Source organism: Saccopteryx bilineata, chromosome 1 (assembly GCF_036850765.1).
Source record: "Saccopteryx bilineata isolate mSacBil1 chromosome 1, mSacBil1_pri_phased_curated, whole genome shotgun sequence".
Classification (NCBI taxonomy): domain Eukaryota; kingdom Metazoa; phylum Chordata; class Mammalia; order Chiroptera; family Emballonuridae; genus Saccopteryx; species Saccopteryx bilineata.
In genome coordinates this window covers 135,862,166-135,884,326 of record NC_089490.1, presented here as the reverse complement: position 1 = coordinate 135,884,326, position 22,161 = coordinate 135,862,166, and the positions used below count along the sequence as shown (strand labels likewise).

The window sequence follows — 22,161 nt, the reverse complement described above, 5'->3', positions numbered from 1 at the left end:
CACAGCGGCCTGCCGCCACCCCTGCCACAACTTCACAGCCTCCTCCAAGGTTCAATCTACCCACTTTCGGAGAAACAGATGAACAGATCTCTCAGGTGCCCTGGTGGGCTGTGCACAGGTGCTTATTTATTTATTTATTTATTTTTATTTATGAATCATTATAAATCAGAGTGGAGAGGAAAAAGGAATGACTCATACTGCTATGATGATGCCGTCACCATGACATGTCCAACTTTTACTATTATTAACATCTTTCACTAAAATATTTTTGTTCCTCTTTCTATAGTGCAGATTTTTCAACCCTTATTGACTCAATTTCTTCTGTCGGGAACGTGCTTCCTCTCCTTTGCTGTGCGTACCTGTATCACTACCTGTGAGGCACAGCTCACAGGTTATTTCCACATAATGCTCTCAGCAAGAGAAAACAAAATGTCTCTCTTTCAAATTTCCATGAAACCTTTTCCTCATCTCCCTTATGGTACCCTAAGCTGCACCTCATAGGGTGTTTAACTGTGCACCTCACTGGTCTGTACAGAGAACAGCGGCAGTGTCTGAATTACATCCCGTTTCTCTACAGTGTCTTTCAGAGAAGGTATTTGCTAAAATGATAGATGATTTTTGAAATAAATGTTTTTTTGATCTCTATTTATAGCAATCTGTTCCCCAAATAATGTTACTAACTTGTCATTTAATTCTCAAAAGAATCATTTCTTCGAAAACAGAACTAGTATTTTCTCAGTGTATCAAAGTCAAGAATAATTTTCTCTTCCTAGAGAGAGAATCAATAGAAGGCTCCAAAAGCTTAGAAATTATCATAATGCCAGAATGCTGTATATTTCAGGAAAGAAGCACAAAACTCTTCTATCAAAATGAGTCCAAAATTTGTTTCCTAAGTGTGGTGAAGACAAACTAAGTGATTTTTTTGGCCATTTAAAAATTATATTTCAAGGTAACAGTTTTCCAAGTTTTAAGATACTAGGAGAAATTTATTAAAGTATACACGGGGAAATGGAGGATTTAGAGCCACAGTTTCCCAAATTTCAAGGTGAAGATCAATATACTAACCTTCTTGTTTCCCTGAAATTACTTCTGCATGAGAATCAGAAAACAGAAAGTCAAAGTGCACGGGGATGTCGGTCAGAAGGTCTTCCAGGATCGCTTTCTGCTGGCTGTAAACAACGCAAACACTCACACATCCAGATAGTATGTACTGAATTTTTGTTTAGAAAGCAGGAAAAAACATACTATGGCTTTGGTATATTCTATATGAAAATGATAAACTTTAAAACCAAAGCAATTCATTGAAAATATTATCTTATTTGATACCTAGATACAAAATGACAAATCCTTAAATTAATTAGGTAGAAAATGTTTTTTTAATGACAATTTTATAGTTGACTATTTCCAGTTATAAACAAATGTATTAAAAGATATTTGGGGCCCTGGCCGGTTGGCTCAGTGGTAGAGCGTCGGCCTGGCGTGCAGGGGTCCCAGGATCGATTCCCTGCCAGGGCACACAGTAGAAGCGCCCATCTGCTTCTCCACCCCTCCCCCTCTCCTTCCTCTCTGTCTCTCTCTTCCCCTCCCACAGCCAAGGCTCTATTGGAGCCAAGTTGGCCCGGGCGCTGAGGATGGCTCTATGGCCTCCGCCTCAGGTGCTAGAATGGCCCTGGTTGTGACAGAGTGACGCCCCAGATGAGCAGAGCATTGCCCCCTGGTGGGCGTGCCGGGTGGATCCTGGTCAGGCGCATGCGGGAGTCTGTCTGACTGCCTCCCTGTTTCCAACTTCAGAAAAATACCAAAAAAAAAAAAAAAAAAAAAAGATATTTGGTAAGCTCTAGCTAAGGGAATAGTTCTGGTACTATACCAGACTTGGATAAAGGGTTTTTAATGTCTTCCTGTTAATGCTGATGATGATGGAAGAGAAGGGAGGGCAGTGGGAACGACAGGAGAATGAGACACCAGCACAGGCCTGCCCGCCCCTGTGGGTGCTCACCTTTCAGGAAGGATCCTCATTCCAGCCGTGCAGAGAATGTACAAAGGGGTCTCCTTGTGTTTTGCCCGGGGCACATGCTCAGCAGCAAAGTTCAAGAGCGGAGAAATGTAATCACTGACTTTATCTGGAGAGGTAGCAAATTCTGAAATGCCTACAGAAAAGGACACCTCTGTTAACAAGTAAGTATTTTAGCTAGTAAGCCATACTTCTTCAATGTAACTAACTTGAGAAAAATTCAAGCCATACCATACTCTGTTTTTTTCCTATTCCTCTGGCAACACCTTTCACAGACTCTCTTCCTAAAATGATGGTGATAACCATTCAGTCCTATGCACTCATATTCTCACCACCAAAGACCACAGACCTCACTGAGCATCTATTATGTGTCAGACACTTGGAGTGGATGACATGACTACAGGGGCTCATCCCAGCCCCTGAGAAACGTGCTCCCACTTCCCTCACTCACTCCCAAGGCTGCTATCACTGTCACTATGTCCCAGATTGCTCTTAGCAGCAGCCACCCAGACCTCTTCCCCAGTCTGCAGATCAGTATGTGCTAACTGTCCACTGGACAAGATAATATGCTTGTCCTCAGTGCCGCCCAAAATGTGACGCATGCAAATCTGAACTCAACATGCACTATAAACACGCTCTTATTGCCTGTTCCCTACTTCAGTGACCACTGGCACTACCCAGCCAGTGGCCCCAGCCAGTATCCAGATCCTTTCTCATCCCAACATGTGTTCTGGGTTTCCTCGATCGCCTGTCCTTGGTTCCTCACACATTGTTTTCACTTCTCCTCATCCTTTCTGAATACCTTCAACCTCTTTCGGCCTACACACATTGTACTCTCCCATCGTGAAATTCCCTGACCATACCCTATGCAAACATGTCTCTTCCTGGCTTAAAATCCTTTGGGGCTCCTCAATGTGCTCCAGATCAAGTTCAACTCTAGAATGGCACAGCCTGCCATGCATACTCACCCATCCCACCTCTTCCCCTGGTCCTTCCATTCAGCTTCAACTATACCGAATACAATTTCTATAATGCATTGTACTCTGGCTTTAGGACCCCTGCACTAAAAGAGTGGTGGTCCTTTGCTAGTTCATGAATATTTCGTCTGCTGATCTCTCTCTCTGCGCCCCTGACTCATAAGAACATCAGTGGAACCAACTTGTGAAATGAGATGAAATGCAAAGTGCTTCACAGAATTTTTAATTTGATCAATATGACTTCAACCCTGAAAATGTTTCTAGATTAGGGATACATAAAAATTTCAGGGGTAGGAACAGAGAAAAGTAAAAATTAAAGTCATTTACTAAGACTTAGAGAAAAAATGAAATACACTATATCAAAATTATGCTTGTACAAAACACTCAGATTAAGCTCCCTCTCTCTATCCTGAATAATGAAGTACAGATTTTGGATTTCCCGAGCAACATACTGGTGCCCAGCTGCCTAAACCTCAAAGAACAATAACTGTGGAGGCTGCCTGAGGAGGAAGAGGCCTGGATTATTAAATGAAGAATGAGAAGGACTCAAGGGGTCTACAGTCTACACAGTTAGGAACCGCTTTCTAAGGACCAATATTCTATTACATGAAAACTGAAGTTCCTTTTCACCTGTTTTTGGCACAGGATTGGATAATTATTTTTATCAACATTCTCTAATATTAAAAGAAATTCCTTGGATTGTCTGTATTTAATATTTTACTAACACATTTGGCAAGATGAAATTACATAATGCTGAGTCTCTAAGACCTATGATTCACTGTTTTAAATCAGTGATTATCACCTATCAAGATGTAAAGTGCCTATTTCAAGGTACTCCTGACAGCTTCTATTCCTAATGCTCTTGACAAGAGAGCACTGTCCATGGAAACAGATGTGGATATTGAAAAAAAGTTAAAAACGACTGATTTAAATTGTCTAACAGGGAAGGCATATCCCAATTTTTCTATAACACGCTAAGACATTGCAATATCTTTAAAAACTAGACATAATGATAATAGTTCTTCTGAGTTCTATGGTCATCCTTATTACGTAGTCTAGATGATTACAAATATATTGGAGCAGCAATTGTTTTTAAGTGAGAGGACGGGAGATAGAGAGACAGACTCCTGCATGTTCCCTGACCAGGATCCGCCCAGCAACCCCAGTCTAGGGCCAATGCTTGAGTCAACCGTGCTATCCTCAGTGCCTAAGGCCCACATTCGGACCAAGTGAGCTATCCTCAGCACCTAGGGCTGATGCTCAAACCAATCCAGCCATTGGCTGCAAGAGGGGAAGAGAGAAGGGGGAGAGGAAGGGGGCAAGAAGCAAATGGTCGCTTCTCAAGTGTGCCCTCACCTGGAATCGAACCTGGAAATATGTACACCAGGCTGATGCTCTATCCACTGATCCAGCTGGCCAGGACTGGGGCAGCAATTTTTAAAATGATAAATATATCCCGATGTATTGGAGTACTGATCCATGAGTTATCTGAAATTACCTTGTTATTTAGGATAGAGACCAATGGCTACCAAATAGAAAAATAAAAATAAAAAATCTCTCCATAATTAATGTCAACTACCAAACATCTGAGTAGACACCATGAATAAAGAAGTATGGTAAAGGATGCAGGGGAAAAAAGAAAGACATACTATTTGTATATTTCACTATAGTGTTAGTCTTCTCATACAAGGATAGAAAAAAGGCAGTGAGAACTATAAAACAAGGAGACCAACCGGGTCCTGGTCTAAAAGACATCACAGAGAACAGAAGGACAGAGCCTGGTTATCAATCAGGTATTTATAATTTACATACCTGGTTTTATTTTCATAACCACTGGCTTTCGGTTTTTATCCCTCATTTGCTTGATATCCAACAGATCATGAGGATTGCCATTATGCCTGGGCCAGCAATAGACAAATATTCGAGAGCCACTGCTACCACAGTCCACCATGATACCGTAGTTCACATTGGGGTTATTGGTATCTGTGGCTTCAACGTCTGTAACTCGTGCCAAGTATCTGGTTTAGGAAAACAAACACTTTTAAGACAGGGCCCTCATCCTAAACCTAACAGTAAGTGCAATAAATACCAAATCAGTGATTTCTAAGTGGTGCAGTGACACCAATAAAAGATTTTTACAACTGCCAAATGATTAGAGTCAAAAGGAAACAAATGACAGTGATAACGATAATCTAAATCATATACACATTCATTATTTCTTTAAAGAAGTTCAAACAAGTTCTGAAAAGTAAAACTACTTCCAAACTATCAACATTAACTGAAAAATCAGCTTAAAAGATATTACATGAGAAGCTTATGCTAAATCCTCTTATGATGAGGATTTGGTAGTTAATGATCACAGTTTCAAACAGTGTAATTTTTGTTCATGCTGTATTCAGTGCAGCACTGGTTCCTACAGCACAGCCTCCCTAAAGCCCACCTAATCCAAAGTCTAGAGGCCATGGGAGAAAGGTGTGGCATCCCATTTAGAAAACATGTTTTTTTCTCTTACCTTTGAAACTTCTTGTCTCTAGATAGTCGCCCATACTTATTTCGGATGATGACAACAGAAAAGTAGACAAGTGAGACAGCAGCAGCCAGAATACTAATAACAATAATCTGGCGTAAACTGGTATTCAGAATCCGAGGACATCCCGCTGGAGAGATGCTAAAATGCCAGGAAGCAGGAAAAAGACAGGAGATGCCAATCCTACAATTCCAAAAAGGAGTTTTTAAAGCAATCTGCTCCAGAGGCCTCCCTTCACCTAAACTGATCCAAAAGCAAGACATTTAGTCTGAGCTACCCCTACTCCCTGCTGACTGGGATCCGTGTACCAGCACTGTCCTAGTGCTATTTTCCTACTTAGCTCATTACAGTCATGAGCTGCATAACATTACTTCAGTCAACGTCAGACTGCACATACGACAGTGGTCCCATATGATTATAAAGAAGCTGAAAAATTCCCAGCACCTAGTGATGTCTTGTGCAACAACACATCCCTCACGCATGTGGTGATGCCACTACAGACACCCCTGCTGTGCTGGCAGTTGTATGCAAGTGCAGCACATAACACATGGTAATGACAATAAATGACTATTACTAGTTTATGTATTTACTATACTACATTAACGGTGGTTTTTTTTATCATTACTTTAGAGTGTACTCTTCTTACGTATTAAAAAAAGTTTGCTGTAAAGCAGCATTCCGTGTCATGTGGGCAGCAGCCGCATACATCTCGTGTTTACTGCATCCCTTGATTGCATTGTTTTCTCTTGTGCTGTTTTGTACAGTAACATGTTGCACGGGCTTATAGCCTAGGACCAGTAGGATAGACCATACAACCTAGGTGTATAGTGGCTACACCATATAGGTATGTATAAGTGCACTCTGTCATGTTTGCACAATGACAAAATCACCTAACAACACATATCTTAAATGATATCCTTGGCCCTGGCCAGTGGCTTAGTGGATAGAGTATCAGCCCAGTGTGTGGAAGTCCTGGGTTTGATCTCAGTCAGGGCACACATGAAAAGTGACCATCTGCTTCTCTCCCCCTTCCTCTTCTTTCCCTGTTCCCCTCTCATAGCCAGTGGCTTGACTGGTCTGAGCATTGGCCTCAGGTGCTAAAATTAGTTTGGTTGATTTGAGCATCGGCTCCCAGGTGGAGGTTGCCAGGTGGATCCTGGTCAGGGCACATGTAGGAGTCTATCTCCCTTCCTCTCACTTAAAAAGAAAAAGATCGGCTCTGGCTGGTTGGCTCAGTGGTAGAGTGTTGGCCCGGCATGTGGAAGTCCCAGGTTCGATTCCCGGCCAGAGCACATAGAAGAGGCACTCATCTGCTTCTCTACCCTTCCCCCCTCTCCTTTCTCTTTATCTCTTCTCCTCCTGCAGTCAAGCTCCAATGGAGCAAAGTTGGCCCGGGCACTGAGGATGGCTCCATGGTCTCCGCCTCAGGCACTAGAATGGCTTGGATTGCAGCAGAGCAATGCCCCAGATGGGCAGAGCATCACCCCCTAGTGGGGATCCCAGTTGGGCACATGCAAGAGTCCGTCTGTCTGCCTCCCTGCCCCCCCTCCACTTCTCACTTCAGAAAAATACAAAAAATAAGGATCATATCCCCGTTAAGCAGAACAAGACTGCATTATCAAATTCTATGAATGAGAATTAAGCACAGATGATTATGACACTTATGTCTCCCCCCTTCCTTGAGAGAATCAAGCAGATTTTTATTTGTACCCTGCTTTGTTCCACAAAATTAAAGACAGCTTACAAGACTAAGTTCAATGACATAAATATATGTCTGTAATAAAGTCAAGTTTAAAAATGATGAAATCAAAAAGCAACTTAGTAAATAGGAATGCATATAACAAGACAGGCCTTTAAAGGTGACTGAGCATGCTCAGGGCCAACACGTTGCCTGTTAGATTAGAAACATATAAATATTTAGCTTAGAAGGAGTAAGATTTTCTTAACACTGAATTCCAAGGCAATTTTCTCCCTGATGACTGAGAAAACAGTACCTTTAACAACATCCCCATAACAAAGTCAATAAATGAGTTATGTACGTCCTGTATATTTAGAAATATTCCTGAAACATTTTTGCAAATAAAGTTTTCTTCTCAGTTTGTCAGGAATAGAAATTTTATTAAGCTTAAAAATAAAGACTTGCTAACTTTAGGATAAAGTTCATTATTTTACAGTCAATTTCTATACTCTTCTCTTTAAAAAGCACTTCATGGGCTCCAGAAGGGGAAGGTAGCCTAATGGGAATACTAACCCAACAGACTTTTCCATTTGTAGTTTCTAGTCTCCATGCGGGCCCCTGGGCCAGTCCATGGAGTCCATCATCACTTCCCACACCTCTGAGGCTAGAGACAATTATCCTGTGCTTAATACAACTCCTCACAGACTCCAACAAATACCCTTTATAATGATAAACTACATTAACCTCTGTGGAGTCCACCTGGCATTATCACTTTCTTTCAGGTGCTCCATGGAGCCCTGAAAGAACAAAGATATAAAGCAGAACTTTAAACATATTTCATTGGGATTTAGATTTTTTCCCCTCACAAAACTTGTCTCTGTGGCACCAAAATCTTGGGTTTTCCTGGGCAGTGACTGGGTACCATCACTCACCTCCCCATGCCGATGGGCCAGAGCTCAGGCAACGTTCTGGAAGTTAGCCCTCAACCACCAGGACAGAAACAATGGCGTCCTCCTGGCGTCAAAACTCTCCTGTTCCAGGAAATAAGAAAAATCACAAAGATAGCATAACCCAGGAAACATCTAGGTCCATGATGGCGAATCTTTTTATAAAAACCGCCCTCTTTTGCAGTGCTGGTCAACCTGGTCGCTCCCGCCCACTAGTGGGAATTCCAGCTTTCATGGTGGGCCAATCGAGGTGCCATTTGGTTGCTGCGCTATGGCCCACCACAAAAGCTGGACAGCCCACTAGTGGGTGGGAGCGACCAGGTTGACCAGCACTGCAAAAGTGGGCAGTTTTTATAAAAAGATTGGCCATCACGGATCCATGTTCTTTATCAGATGTGTTTGATAACAACCACACATAACTTCGTACATGACCTCTGCACTGAAGCTGTAAAGAGGGGTTTATTTTGAGCATGTAGCTTCTGCATTAGCACTAATATGGTCCCTATCTTTCTAGTCTTATTCCCTGACAAGACAGACAGATATGTACCCTGTGCTCTAGCCATATTAAACACAAACTGCAATCACTGAAGTGCCCTGTATTTCTCTGCATTTGTAGATTACTTTTTTTGGGTCCATCTGTTGGTATTCCTAAGTAATCCTCATGTCACAAGGCAAACATGATGCCTCTGTGAGGACTTCCATAATACTCATATCCCTGGAGTATTTGCTCATCACAGTAGGGGGCTGCAGTACTATACTTGCGGCTGGCTGATGTTCTCATCACATGGCAAACCCCTCACTGGCAGGGACATCCTTCTGTTTCTCCAGTGACTAGTGCCTAATACACAACTGATGAACAGCCATTGTTTGTTTCACAGGTGGCTAGGAATGGGAGACACAAAGATGAATCAGACACGGACCCAGCCCTGAAATGTATAATGCAGTGGAGGGCAACACACATGCACACAGAACTAGTAAGACTACCTGACAAAGGGAAAAAATTAGTCACACACACGCATACAGAATTAGTAAGGCCTCCTTGAAAAAGGGGAAAATTATCAATAGTTCAGGTTTTAATATGGTGTCCACACTGTGCTATAGACCCAAACTTAGGGCAAACATTTGTGATTTAAAAGTTTACACAAAAAGACAACTTTATACTGAAACTGTCAACTTAAAATCAGCTCAAAGTCTAGAATTATATGCCATTATCATGGCTTTTCAGCATTTGCCATATTCCCCCTTTAATCTATATACAGACAGCAAATATTTACTTATGGTGTTTCCACTATAAAGACTGCTGTCTTAGGGACAAATGCTGATGAACTATTTCAGCAGTTCCTCCTTCTTCAAAGACTTGTATGTCAACATAGAGCTCCATGTTTTATAGGACATACTCGAGCTCACTCCATGCTCCCTGGAGCTTTAGCACAAGGGAGTACCCCCTTATATTCCCCCTTTTTTTTTGTATTTTTCTGAAGTTGGAAAGGGGGAGGCAGTCAGACAGACTCCTGCGTGCCCCCGAACGGGATGCGGCACACCTACGGGGGGGGGGGGGATGCTCTGCCCATCTGGGGTGTTGCTCTGTTGCAACCAGAGCCATTCTAGCTCCTGAGGCAGAGGCCACGGGGCCATCCTTAGCGCCTGGGCTGGCTTTGCTCCCATGGAGCCTTGACTGCAGGAGGGGAAGAGAGAGGCAGAGAGGAAGGGGAGGGGGAGGGGTGGAGAGGCAGATGGGCACTTCTTCTGTGTGCTCTGGCCTGGAATCGAACCCGGGAATCCTGCACGCCAGGCCAACGCTCTACCACTGAGCCAACCGGCCAGGGCCTAGGAATGCCCTTGTTGATCAAGCTACCCAAAAGAAAATTATTTGGAGCAACCATGACAGATTGAGCAATTCAGTCTCATACTATTCATCACCAGAACGCTGCAGCCCTGTGTAAACAGTTTCAACTTTCTCGGGAAGCAGCACGGCAGATTGGGAAATCCTGTCCAAGGGATCCTAGACTACAATCTGCCCCTTCATTTGGAATTAACCCTCAAGGACCCCTACCAGGACAACTTTGGCAAATGGATGTTACTCATATACCTTCCTTTGGCAAACAGTCCTATGTCCACATTACAGTGGATACTTATTCCAGATTTATAGTAACCTCTGTCAGAACAGGAGAGGCTGCTAAGCATGTTATAGCTCATTGTCTGTATGCATTGTTCTATTATTGGATTTCCTAAACTGGTTAAACTGAAAATGCTCCTGCATATGGAGCAAAAGCATTTACTGTATTTTGTCATTCTTACAATCTTTAAAGTTAAGGTATTATTAAAGTGTACCCAGCAAATATTTTAAGGTCAATTAAAAAAAAAATTAAAAGGGGGTAGTCATATCCTGGAACTCCTACAGGTCTACCATATCATGCTTTTTACTTAAAAAAAAAAATTTAAATTTCTTTTGAATGCTGATGAACAGGAGACGCCAAATCTTTTTCGCCTGCAAACTACTACCTTCTTTATTTGATCCAGCTAATAACACTGTTTTGTCTTTTTCCAAATAGCTCCAGATATATGGAAAAGATTTATATAGGCGGATGGGGATCCTCAAACCCCTCAGCGAGATCTTCTGAGCATGGCTTTTAAGATACCTAGAGGCAGAAAAAGCCCAATAGAGATCAGGGGAACTACCAGCTTTTAGGATACACCCTTAAAGGCTCCAATGCCCCAAAGGGGTCTCATAGGATGCCATCTGGGTCCTGCTTCAATAGTGGAAAGGAAGGTCATGGAGCTAAAGCCTGCCAGGCTTACATGCCTCTGCTGTGAGGAAACAGGGACACTGGAAGGTAGGCTTCCCCCTCGCTCCTCTAAGGGAGGGTTCAGTCTCTTCCAGCCCTGCTCCAGCCACCTATGACCTAACCTTGCCCAGAATGCTGGGGTTTGCCACTGAAGGCTGAAGGTGCCCAGGGCCGTCAGCCCCATCTACGACACTGTGGATGAGCCTAGGGTATTTCTTCCAAGAAGTAGGTAAACTGATCTCATTTGCACAAGGGCCACTTAACTATGTCTTGCCTGAATAGTCAGGTTTTTTATTCTTCCCTCGAAGATCTCTGTTGTGGGTGTTGATAGTCCTATTTTCTGCTACTTTGTTTAATATATAGTGTTTCCTTTATTCCTCCTACCTCAACGCCCCACTCATATTTCAGGCTGGGACCTACTCCTAATTTAGAGCTCTCTTTCCCCCTTTTGCCAACTTCTATTATGAATCTATCTTTGCCACCCAGCTTAGTGTATCCCAAGGTTCTCTTTACCAAGCCACAGTCAAACTGCTCCAGGGAAAAGCAACTTGGTCTCATCTCTCCAGGCAAGGAGAACAGAAGCTCCATATCCACACATGCTGCAGATGGCTTTTCCAGTCTACCTGAATCATTACCAGCTAGAAGCAGCAGTCATTGGGACTTGGACGTAAGCTGCAAAGTATAGAATTGTGACAACAATTCCAGTGCCATGCAGACTTTTCCTGGATGTGGACTTTTCCTGGACTCCTACACCTTGTGACAGCTCCTAACAGACTGAACTGGGGTTGGGTTGCATTTTTCAGGAATTTGGCATGGTGTTGGGGCCAACTTGGACTTGGTGAACATGTTAAGGACACTACTCTTTTATGGATTCTTGCTGTACTGGCCAAGAGTTTGCTTAAAGGCTTTAATCACTGTAAAAAAAAATAGAAAACTAGATAAAGAAGATGTGGCACATATACACCATGGTATACTATTCAGCCATAAGAAATGATGACATCGGATCACTTACAACAAAATGGCGGGATCTTGATAACATTATACGGAGTGAAATAATCAAAAAACAAACAAAAAAAACCAAACAAGAACTGCAGGATTCCATAGATTTGTGGGACATAAAAACGAGACTAAGAGACATGGACAAGTGTGTGGTGGTTAGGGGGGGCGCGGTGGGAGGGAGAGAGAGGGGGAGGGGGTACAAAGAAAACTAGATAGAAGGTGACGGAGGACAATCTCTCTTTGGGTGATGGGTATGCAACAGAATTGAATGACAAGATAACCTGGACATGTTTTCTTTGAATATATGTACCCTGATTTATTGATGTCACCCCATTAAAATAAAAATTTATTAAAAAAAAAGTTTACACAAAAAGGAAAAATATGTCAATTACCTAGGTGTTTAAATGAATCTTAGTGTGTTTTTATAAATTAGCTATCTTTTAGCATTTGAATATAGTGAGATTACTACATTATTCCTTTATTAGAATTCCAATGGCTCAAAGATTTAAATATTAAAAATATCCACTAAAATGTAAGATGAAAATATAGGTATTTACATAATCTTGGAATGGGTAAGGCTTTTCTACAATATCAGTGTCTCAAATCATATATGAAAGAAAATACATCTACATGTGAGTTTAAGACTTCTGAATGTTGAAAAATAAAAAGCCCTTCCCAAATACATAAGGTTTGGGAAAATTACTTGTAACATAGATGAGAAAAGGTAAATATCCTTTACATATAAAAAGTTCAAAAAATAAATTTATAAGAGAAACAGTGGAACAAGTGAGCATGAATAACTAGAAATTAATGAAATACAAATGGCTAATAAAAATAACTGTTAGTATTTAGAGAAGTATAAATAAAAGCAAGACTTTAACACTATCAGATTGGCAGAGATTAAAGTCTGATGATACTTAGCTAACAAGGGATGGGAGAAAAGGTCATGAATATTGCTGGGGAGAATCTAAATACATTCTAGCCTTCTAGGGGCATACTGGTAACAGATATGACAATTTTTAATATGCTTACACCCTTTGCTCAACCTATCACATTTCCAGAAATTCATCCTTAGAAAATAACAGGGTAAAACTAAAATATGTATAAAAATGTTCATCATAGTATTGTTTATAAAAGCAAAACATTGTTTCTAAACTAATGTATATTACAGGGGATGGGTTAAATTAAACATGGTCTATATATGTGACTATTAAAGGTGACCAACACTGGCCAGGTAGCTCACTTGGTTAGAGCACTGTTCCAATATGCCTAGGTTGCAGGTTTGATCCCCAGTCAGGGAACATACAAGAACCAATCAGTGAATGCATAAACAAGTGGAACAACAAATTGATGTTTTTCTCTCCCTCTCCCTTCTTCTCTCTTTAAAACAATCAATCAATAAAATAATTTTAAAAATAAAGGTGATCATGCAGATCTATATTTATTGTCATGCAAAGACATCCATGATATATTAAGTGAAAAAATTATACCATGCATAAGACAGGGCAAAATGGAAGGAGAGATACTCAACCGTTAGAAGTGGTTAGTTATATGACTAGTGAGATAGTATCATCTTTATTTCTTCCATTGGCTTGCCTATATTTCTGAAAAGGCATATATTAATTTTATCATCAGAAAAAACAAGAGGACTATTCTTAACAAGCCACCTTTGACTGATATCTTCAGTTTCCAGCATCAAATCCTCTTCAGATAGATCAAGAAAGCCTAGCTCAAAAACTCTTCATGACATAGGAACTCCGAGCTGAACACTTTTTTTTTTGAAAGCTGAACTAAGAAAAAAAAAAAAGTAAAATACTTTACTTAATAGACTAAAGTCAAGGTCCTTGGGGAAAGAAAAGCCTTTAATGATCCAGGGATGAGGCCTATGAAGTAATATGAGGGAACTGAGGAGTAACAAACTTGACTCCAGACTTCAAAGAGTCTGCAGATTGGTTAGAGAAAACACTAATACCCAGGAAATAATCAAGCGTAGAACAGATGGCAACCCTAAATTATTTGGACTTTAAGAGTTCAGAGAAGAGCATACTGGAGGCTGGTAAGCAGGAACAGATCTCTGAAGGTCACAGGCCAACTTTGGGTGGGGGAGAACAGAGAGGACATTGCAGAAGAGAAGCTGCATGGTTAGAATGATCACAGGAAAGTTAGTAAACGCTACTTAATCTGGTGTTTGTCTAAGGACTTTTGACATACATGAGGATTTCAACAAAAAGGATAAAATTTTTTTAAGTTACAAAAAGACATAGAGCATATAGGTCAGCTTATAAATTGCTGTAGTAGTTACTTTTACTTAGGACAAATATATGGCTGAATATTACCCAGAAGTCAACAATGACAATTTGATTTTAAAATGTAAACTCCCATGTATTTGCAGCTAAAACTTTTGGTATCAAATTTTCGGGAGGCAAAATCTTAGTAATAATATTAACATTACATAAAAAGGCCACATTTTTTTTTTTTTTTTTTTTGATTTTTCCAAAGATAGAAGCGGCGGGGAGGCAGAGAGACAGACTCCCGCATGCGCCCGACTGGGGTCCAACTGGCATGCGCACTAGGGGGCGTTGCTCTGTTGCGGCCGGAGTCATTCTAGCACCTGAGGCAGAGGCCATGGAGCCGTCCTCAGCACCCGGGCCAACTTTGCTCCAATGGAGCCGTGGCTGCAGGAGCGGAAGAGAAAGAAAAAGGAGAGAGGGAAGGGTGGAGAAACAGATGGGCGCTTCTCCTGTGTGCCCTGACCAGGAATCGAACCCAGGACTTCCACATGCCAGGCCGATGCTCTACCACTGAGCAAACCGACCAGGGCAAAAATGCCATATTTTTAAAAGGCCCAAATTGTGTTAGGCCTATCATTAGAGAGTTACACTATGATTTCAGCTAGTAGAGCCTTCCTTTAAAGATGCCCATAAACACTTAGGTTAAATTTTGTAAGAAATAACTGTCTGTGAGAATGAGAGGCCCAGGTGAAGTGAAGGATACTCTGGCACTCAGCTATGAGAAAAATACATCAAAACAACTTGATTAATTCTTTGTTTTAAGAAGAATGCATGTAGTTGCATTTATGATCAACATTTTCTTTAATATTTATTTTTATTTAAAATTTTTTTTTTGTATTTTTCTGAAGCTGGAAATGGGGAGAGACAGTCAGACAGACTCCCACATGCGCCCGACCAGGATCCACCCGGCATGCCCACCAGGGGCGATGCTCTGCCCACCAGGGGGCGATGCTCTGCCCATCTGGGGCGTCTCTCTGTCGCGACCAGAGCCACTCTAGCGCCTGGGGCAGAGGCCAAGGAGCCATCCCCAGCGCCCGGGCCATCTCTGCTCCAATGGAGCCTCGCTGCGGGAGGGGAAGAGAGAGACAGAGAGGAAGGAGAGGGGGAGGGGTGGAGAAGCAGATGGGCGCTTCTACTGTGTGCCCTGGCCGGGAATTGAACCCGGGACCCCTGCACGCCAGGCCAATGCTCTACCACTGAGCCAACCGGCCAGGGCCAAAATTTTTTATTTCTTGATTTTAGAGAAAGGGAAGGAGAGAGGGAGGAAGGGGGAGGAGATGGGGAGGGGTAAGAGGGGGAGGGGAGAGAGAGAGAGAGAGAGAGAGAGAGAGAGGAGGAGCAACAATCTATTCCTGTATGTGCCCTAACTGGGGATCAAACCAGCAACTTCTGCATTTCAGAACGATGCTTTAACCAACTGAGCCATCCAACCAAGGCAGTTTAATTTTTAAATTTAAATTTTCATTTTTCAATATCAAGTCCTAATCAAATCTCTTCCTCTCACTATTCATTTGCACAATTCTGGTCCCCATTTTAAGACACCTTTTTCTGGTCAGTCTTTCTGAATCACCTCTGTAGTTTCCCAAATTTGCCACTCTGGCTTTCCTTAAGTTCCAGTTCCACATCCTGAGCTTCCTTTACAAACTCCTTTAGTCCAAGTCTGCAGTCACAAACTTTAGACACAAACTAATACCACCTTTCAAATTCTCCAGGTCTAAGAGCGGGGGGTATCATTGTTGACTGTAGTCACTGTTAAGAACTTTGATTCTGACTTATCTGTGTGCTGATGTGTTAGGCAAATAGTTTGTACAATGTGATCTTTATGTTTGCTCACTTTTATTGTTAAAAATGGCCGCTGCCAGGTGAAACTGCTAATTACATTCCTGCTTGGGAAGGGGCTTTGTTATGCTAATGTGTGCTGGAAGAGGGGTTTTTGGCCAAGAAAAGTTTGTGAGGAAGAAGAAGACGAAGCCAAGATGGAGGGGAAGGAGAGAGAAGCCCGTTTATGCAGAGAGTAAGAAGCCATGTTGGCAGATTGGGAACCAAGGTGACTGAGCTGGTGGGGGCCTTTGATTCTAGGAAAACCCGGATGTGAGCTTTGTGAGCACTGAATGAGTGGGTTTTGGAGCCCAGTGTGTTTTTACTTGCCTGCTGGGTGTGAGGCTAGAGTAAAGGAATGGCCCACCATTTTTTGGTTCTGCAGTTTCTTTACCGTCTGCCCGAATCTAATGGGAACCTGCACGTGCCTGGCGGCAATGGCCAGGACTACTGGCCATACATGACGTATATCATTTGTCAGGTCCTATCAATTCTTCCTCAAAGAACCCACACATCTAAGACCACAGAAGACATCAGAAGACAGATCTCTAAGCAGGTCACCCACCTTCTGTCCTCTCTGTGAACACCACCCTTTTGAAATAACTCTTTGTAAAACACTACCTTCAAAATATGACCAGCTGAAGAACTTTCTGGAGCCAACAGGGTCAATACCAACTTTCCTGTGTGCTATCAATACCAAATTTCCTGTGTACTATATGAAATCTCCATCTATCAACTGACCCCATTGTATTTCACCAACCTGTTCTCTTCTCAGCCCCAAATCACATCTTTCTGCTCTAGTGAGCAGGGTCTCTTCCCTCACACACAAGTTGTTCTCCTTCTTGCCTAGGTCCTTACTATGTCACTTCATCCTAATATGTCCTACTTCCTGCTCTCAACATTATACTTCCTTCAAGAAGGCACAAGTCGCCTGACCAGGCGGTGGCGCAGTGGATAGAGCATCGGACTGGGATGCAGAGGACCCAGGTTCGAGACCCTGAGGTCGCCAGCTTGAGCGTGGGCTCATCTGGCTTGAGCAAAAGCCCATCAGCTTGAACCCAAGGTCCCTGGCTCCAGCAAGGGGTTACTCGGTCTACTGAAGGCCCACGGTCAAGGCACGTATGAGAAAGCAATCAATGAACAACTAAGGTGTTGCAACGCACAATGAAAAAAACCTAATGATTGATGCTTCTAATCTCTCTCCATTCCTGTCTGTCTGTCCCTGTCTCTGACTCACTCTCTGGCTCTGTAATAAATAAATAAATAAATAAAAGGCACAAGTCACTATTTTTCTTTGCAAAGATTTATATTATTATACTTTCTAATGTTTCCTACATTTTGAATCTTTGTTCTTTTTTAAAAGCCACGCTGAATAAATATGTAGAGAATATACATATAAAATAGATAAATATAAAATATTCACATGAACTTTCATTTTGGTTTCTTCTTTTCAGATTGTATACAAAAGGATTCAGATAATGAATTAGAAGAATGCAAATCGTAATTCAATAAGCAACAAATACACGTGATAAATCAACGTTAAGGCCAACACAGAAATAAACTACTTATACCAATTAGTATTTTATTTTACAATTCTGCTAATGTGTCAAACAATTAAAAACCTGATACAGAGACAAAATAACATCAAACATAACAAAAAGAATATGATTCTTCCGGTCTCTCCAAGGCTGGAGAATTAGGTGTTGTCATTACACAAGGCAGGGCACTGAAAAGTGAAATTAAACTAGGGATTCAAATCCCTGATTCAGAATTCTTTAACAACTTCCAGGTTGTCTTCTAGCACGGAAGCTGCTGAACTGTAAGACATCTCTTTCCTTCCCTAATAGAGGTAAATGTCTTTGAAAATGTTCTGTGCCAGTGTTCAACTACCGGGGGTCTGGGACACAGTCTCGAGAATAAGAGAACTGTTCCTTTAAAAGGTGTTCACGCACTACTCAAGTCTACTGCTCCCATTCTGAGTTGATCGCTCAGTTAGTCCCCCCCCCCCCCCGGAGAAATCTAAAGCATGAAATTTAGTAAAATCACAGCAAAGCAAAACAAAGCTGAATGTGTGAGTGGTACGATAAAGCGCCGGGCATTCGGCGCTGCATCCCTTCTCCCTGCTCAGGTCCCTCCCCAGTGCGAGCCCGATCCGCCCACACGACGTGTCAGAGAAAATCCAGCGTGGTCACTGGAGCCGGCGAGACAGCAAGACTGCAGGGCTTCTCCGCCAGGGGCTGGGAGAGCACCTGCCGCCCGGGCTCACGGCACTGAGCGCCCCGGACGCCGGATGGGCCGCGCAGCCGGGCGCTGAGAGGCGTTGGCGCGCGGAAGAAAGACGACAGGCGCCGGGGAGCTCGCGGGCAGAGCTCGCGGGCAGAGCTCACTCGTCCTCCGCCCCCGTCGCGCCACCGAGCCGCACGGTCGACTGTCTCCGCCCCGGGGCCGCAGCCGCGCCGGGAAGGCCGCCTCACCTGTTCTGCAGCGCCTGATTCGGGCCCAGGGACTCCCAGGGGCCGGGATCCGTGAACGGGGAGCATCACGACCACCACGGAGAGGCGGCGGTGGTAACGCGGATCCCGCTTCTCCGCAGGTTCGGCATCTCCGAAAGTCCCTCCTACCCGAGCCACCCTGCTTGCCGGCCTCCCCTGCGTTGCGTCACCGCCGCGCCGGGGGCGCGCACGCCAGGGGGCGGGGCCTGCGCCGGGATGACTGGCGTCACGTGCAGAACTGTCACGTAAGCACGCGGGCGGGGCTGGGCTCAGTGAAAGCCGGAAGTGAGAGCGGAGCCAAGGAAGTAACCGGTACTGCGGCTTGGGCACCATTAGTCTTAGTCCATCTGGTTGTGTGGGCGACCCGCAGTGTGCTTATGACACTAGTTTATTCTTTGCTTTGTTCTTTAAAAGATATGGAAAATAAGCCTAACCAAACGGTGGCGCAGTACATAGAGCATCCGGCTGGATGGGGAGGACCCAGGTTCCAAACCTTTAGATCGCCAGCTGGAGCGCGGGCTCGCTTGCTTGAGCATGAGATCATAGACATAACCCCATAGTTGCTGGCTTGATTGAGCCCAAGGTCGCTGGCTTGAGCAAAGGGTCGCTCACTGTGTTGCAGGCGCACCACCACCACCACCACACCAGGGCACATATGAGAAAGCAATCAATGAACTAAGGAGACTGAGGAGCCCAAACGAAGAATTGATGCTTCTCATCTCTCTCCCTTGCTGTCTGTCCCTCTTTGTCTCTCTCACCAAAAGTAAAAATAAAAAATAACACTTGAAAACTTAACAAGAAATAGGAATTTTTGCTAAGCTCTTTTAACATATTTACAACTTTGCCAGTAGCTATCCCTAATTTCCAGGTGGGGAAAATAAGATGCAAACTCATTCAGTAACTCTCTTAATGTCCACATAATTAGTAGTAGCCAGAATTTCATCCTTGCCAAAAATTGCCCATGTCAGCGCTTATTCTGGGGGAGACAGTCCCACCACATGCAATGGTTATGAGAAGAACTAGTAAGGTGAACAGCACCAGTTCCTGAGATTCACCCCATGACTTGCTATTGGCTCAAGCCCCCCCCCCCCCCCCCGCCGTCATAGAACTGGAAGAGACCTTGAGAATCATGGTTTCTATCTTTTTTTTTTTTTTTTTCATTTTTTCATTTTTCTGAAGCTGGAAACGGGGAGAGACAGTCAGACAGACTCCCGCATGTGCCCGACCGGGATCCACCCGGCACATCCACCAGGGGCGACGCTCTGCCCACCAGGGGGCGATGCTCTGCCCATCCTGGGCGTCGCCATATTGCGACCAGAGCCACTCTAGCGCCTGAGGCAGAGGCCACAGAGCCATCCCCAGCGCCCGGGCCATCTCTGCTCCAATGGAGCCTTGGCTGCTGGAGGGGAAGAGAGAGACAGAGAGGAAAGCGCGGCGGAGGGGTGGAGAAGCAAATGGGCGCTTCTCCTGTGTGCCCTGGCCAGGAATCGAACCCGGGTCCTCCGCACGCTAGGCCGACGCTCTACCGCTGAGCCAACCGGCCAGGGCATCTTTTTTTTGTTACAGGTGAATAAACTGCTTTCCAGAAAAAGGAAGTGACCACCTAGACTAGCCACTTAAAAAAAATTTTTTTTTTTTTTTTTTTTTTTCATTTTTCTGAAGCTGGAAACAGGGAGAGACAGTCAGACAGACTCCCGCATGCGCCCGACCGGGATCCACCCGGCACGCCCACCAGGGGCGATGCTCTGCCCACCAGGGGGCGATGCTCTGCCCATCCTGGGCGTCGCCATGTTGCGACCAGAGCCACTCTAGCGCCTGAGGCAGAGGCCACAGAGCCATCCCCAGCGCCCGGGCCATCTTTGCTCCAATGGAGCCTCGGCTGCGGGAGGGGAAGAGAGAGACAGAGAGGAAAGCGCAGCGGAGGGGTGGAGAAGCAAATGGGCGCTTCTCCTGTGTGCCCTGGCCAGGAATCGAACCCGGGTCCTCCGCACGCTAGGCCGACGCTCTACCGCTGAGATTTTTATATTTTTTAATGAGAGCCCCAGAAACGTCTACTTCATTACTTTTGTCAAGTAAACCAAGCTTGAACAGAGCTGTAGAGCTGTTATACATTTTAAGCGGAATCCTTCTTGCTCCAGCAACAGATTGGGCATCTCTTCCTTGTGGAATGTTTCCTCCTTGGATTCAGGTACTCCTCATGGAAGAAGGCTAGCAGTGACCAGGAACGTTGTGCTTTAGACCTAAATACTGCCTTCTTACTGTTGCTCCACATTACAATCACCACAGCATGCTCAAAGGGACTGCAGGGACTGTCTAGTCCAAACTGCCTCCTTTACTGTTAAGGAACCTGGAAGCCAGAGAGGTTGAGTGACTTGCTCTGGATCCCCTGGAGGCAGAGGAGAAAGCTGGACTAAGGGTTCTAACTCCTACTCCAGGGTTCTTCTATGGGCAATCTGTTGTTCTTAAAACACAATGACCATTTTGAACAGTTTACAAATTAGAAATCTCTGTGACGGGTATCTCAAACTAGCTCTGAAAAGATGAAGTACTTGGCCACTGACATGCTCCCTCAAAATGATATACCCCTTAAAGTCCTTACCATTTGAGATCCTGGTTTAGATTATGATAGTTTCTCTTAAGGAGACCTCCACTAAAATGACAGACTAGTATTATTACACCATTAGTGTTTCCTGATAATTCATATGTAATAATTATTTGATAAAAGCTAGGAAAGAAAAGTATAAAGAAGTATGAAATCTTGTAACATCATGTTCTACTTTCCTAGTTTTTCTGTAACAAATTACCCCAAACTGGGTGGCTTAACGTGACAAATTTATTCTTTCTCAGTTCTGGATGCTAGAACTCTGAAATCAAAGTGTTGGCAGGGCCACACTTCCTTTGAAGACTCTAGGGGAGGATCCTTCCTTAGTTTCTGGTAGTTGCTGGCAATCTCTGGCATTTCTCAGTTTGTAGATGGCATCACTCCAATCTCTGCCTCTGATGTCTCTGTGCCCAAATTTCTCTCATTTTTTTTTATAAGGACACCAGTCATATTGAATTTAGCCCCCACCTCAATCTAGTATAACCTCTTCTTAATGTAATTATATCTGCAAAGACCCTATTTCCAATTAAGGTCACTTTCTTTTTTTCTTTTTTCTTTTTAATTTCTTTTACAGAGACAGAGAGAGAGTCAGAGAGAAGGATAGATAGAGACAGACAGAGAGGAACGGAGAGAGATGAGAAGCGTCAATCATCAGTTTTTTCTGTTGTGGCACCTTAGTTGTTCATTGACTGCCCTCTCATATGTGCCTTGACCAGTGGGCTACAGCAGACCGAGTAAGCCCTTGCTCAAGCCATTGACCTTGGGTGCAAGCTGGTGAGCTATTTTTTTTTTTTTCAAACCAGATGAGCCTGTGCTCAAGCTGGCGACCTTGAGGTCTCGAACCTGGGTCTTCCACATCCCAGTCTGACGCTCTATCCACTGCGCCACCGCCCGGCCAGGCAATTAAGGTCACTTTCACAGGTTCTGAGTGAACATGAACTTTAGGGTAACATTACATGAGAGAACCATCTAAGTCTGGGTCATCAGCAAAGGCTTCTTTGAGGAGGTGATGTTTGAAGTCACATCTGCAACA

General features: G+C 43.7%; 1 protein-coding gene across 3 annotated transcripts in view; it reads right to left on the bottom strand.

The window, feature by feature from the left end:
- Nucleotides 1-18,687, bottom strand: part of ENTPD4 (ectonucleoside triphosphate diphosphohydrolase 4) — a 40,108-nt gene extending 21,421 nt beyond the window's left edge. For 2 of the 3 annotated variants that reach the window (XM_066267391.1, XM_066267401.1), the window contains exons 1-6: nt 18,509-18,687; nt 8,126-8,224; nt 5,501-5,698; nt 4,801-5,006; nt 1,997-2,147; nt 1,066-1,169 (exon numbers count right to left, since the gene is read on the bottom strand). In XM_066267391.1, coding sequence (XP_066123488.1) covers nt 1,066-1,169; nt 1,997-2,147; nt 4,801-5,006; nt 5,501-5,698; nt 8,126-8,133 — 667 coding nt within the window. In that variant the 5' untranslated portion in view covers nt 8,134-8,224; nt 18,509-18,687. The remainder of the gene's footprint in view (nt 1-1,065; nt 1,170-1,996; nt 2,148-4,800; nt 5,007-5,500; nt 5,699-8,125; nt 8,225-18,508) is intronic. The other variant, XM_066267409.1, reaches the window with a different exon arrangement.
- Nucleotides 18,688-22,161: the final 3,474 nt, after the last annotated feature.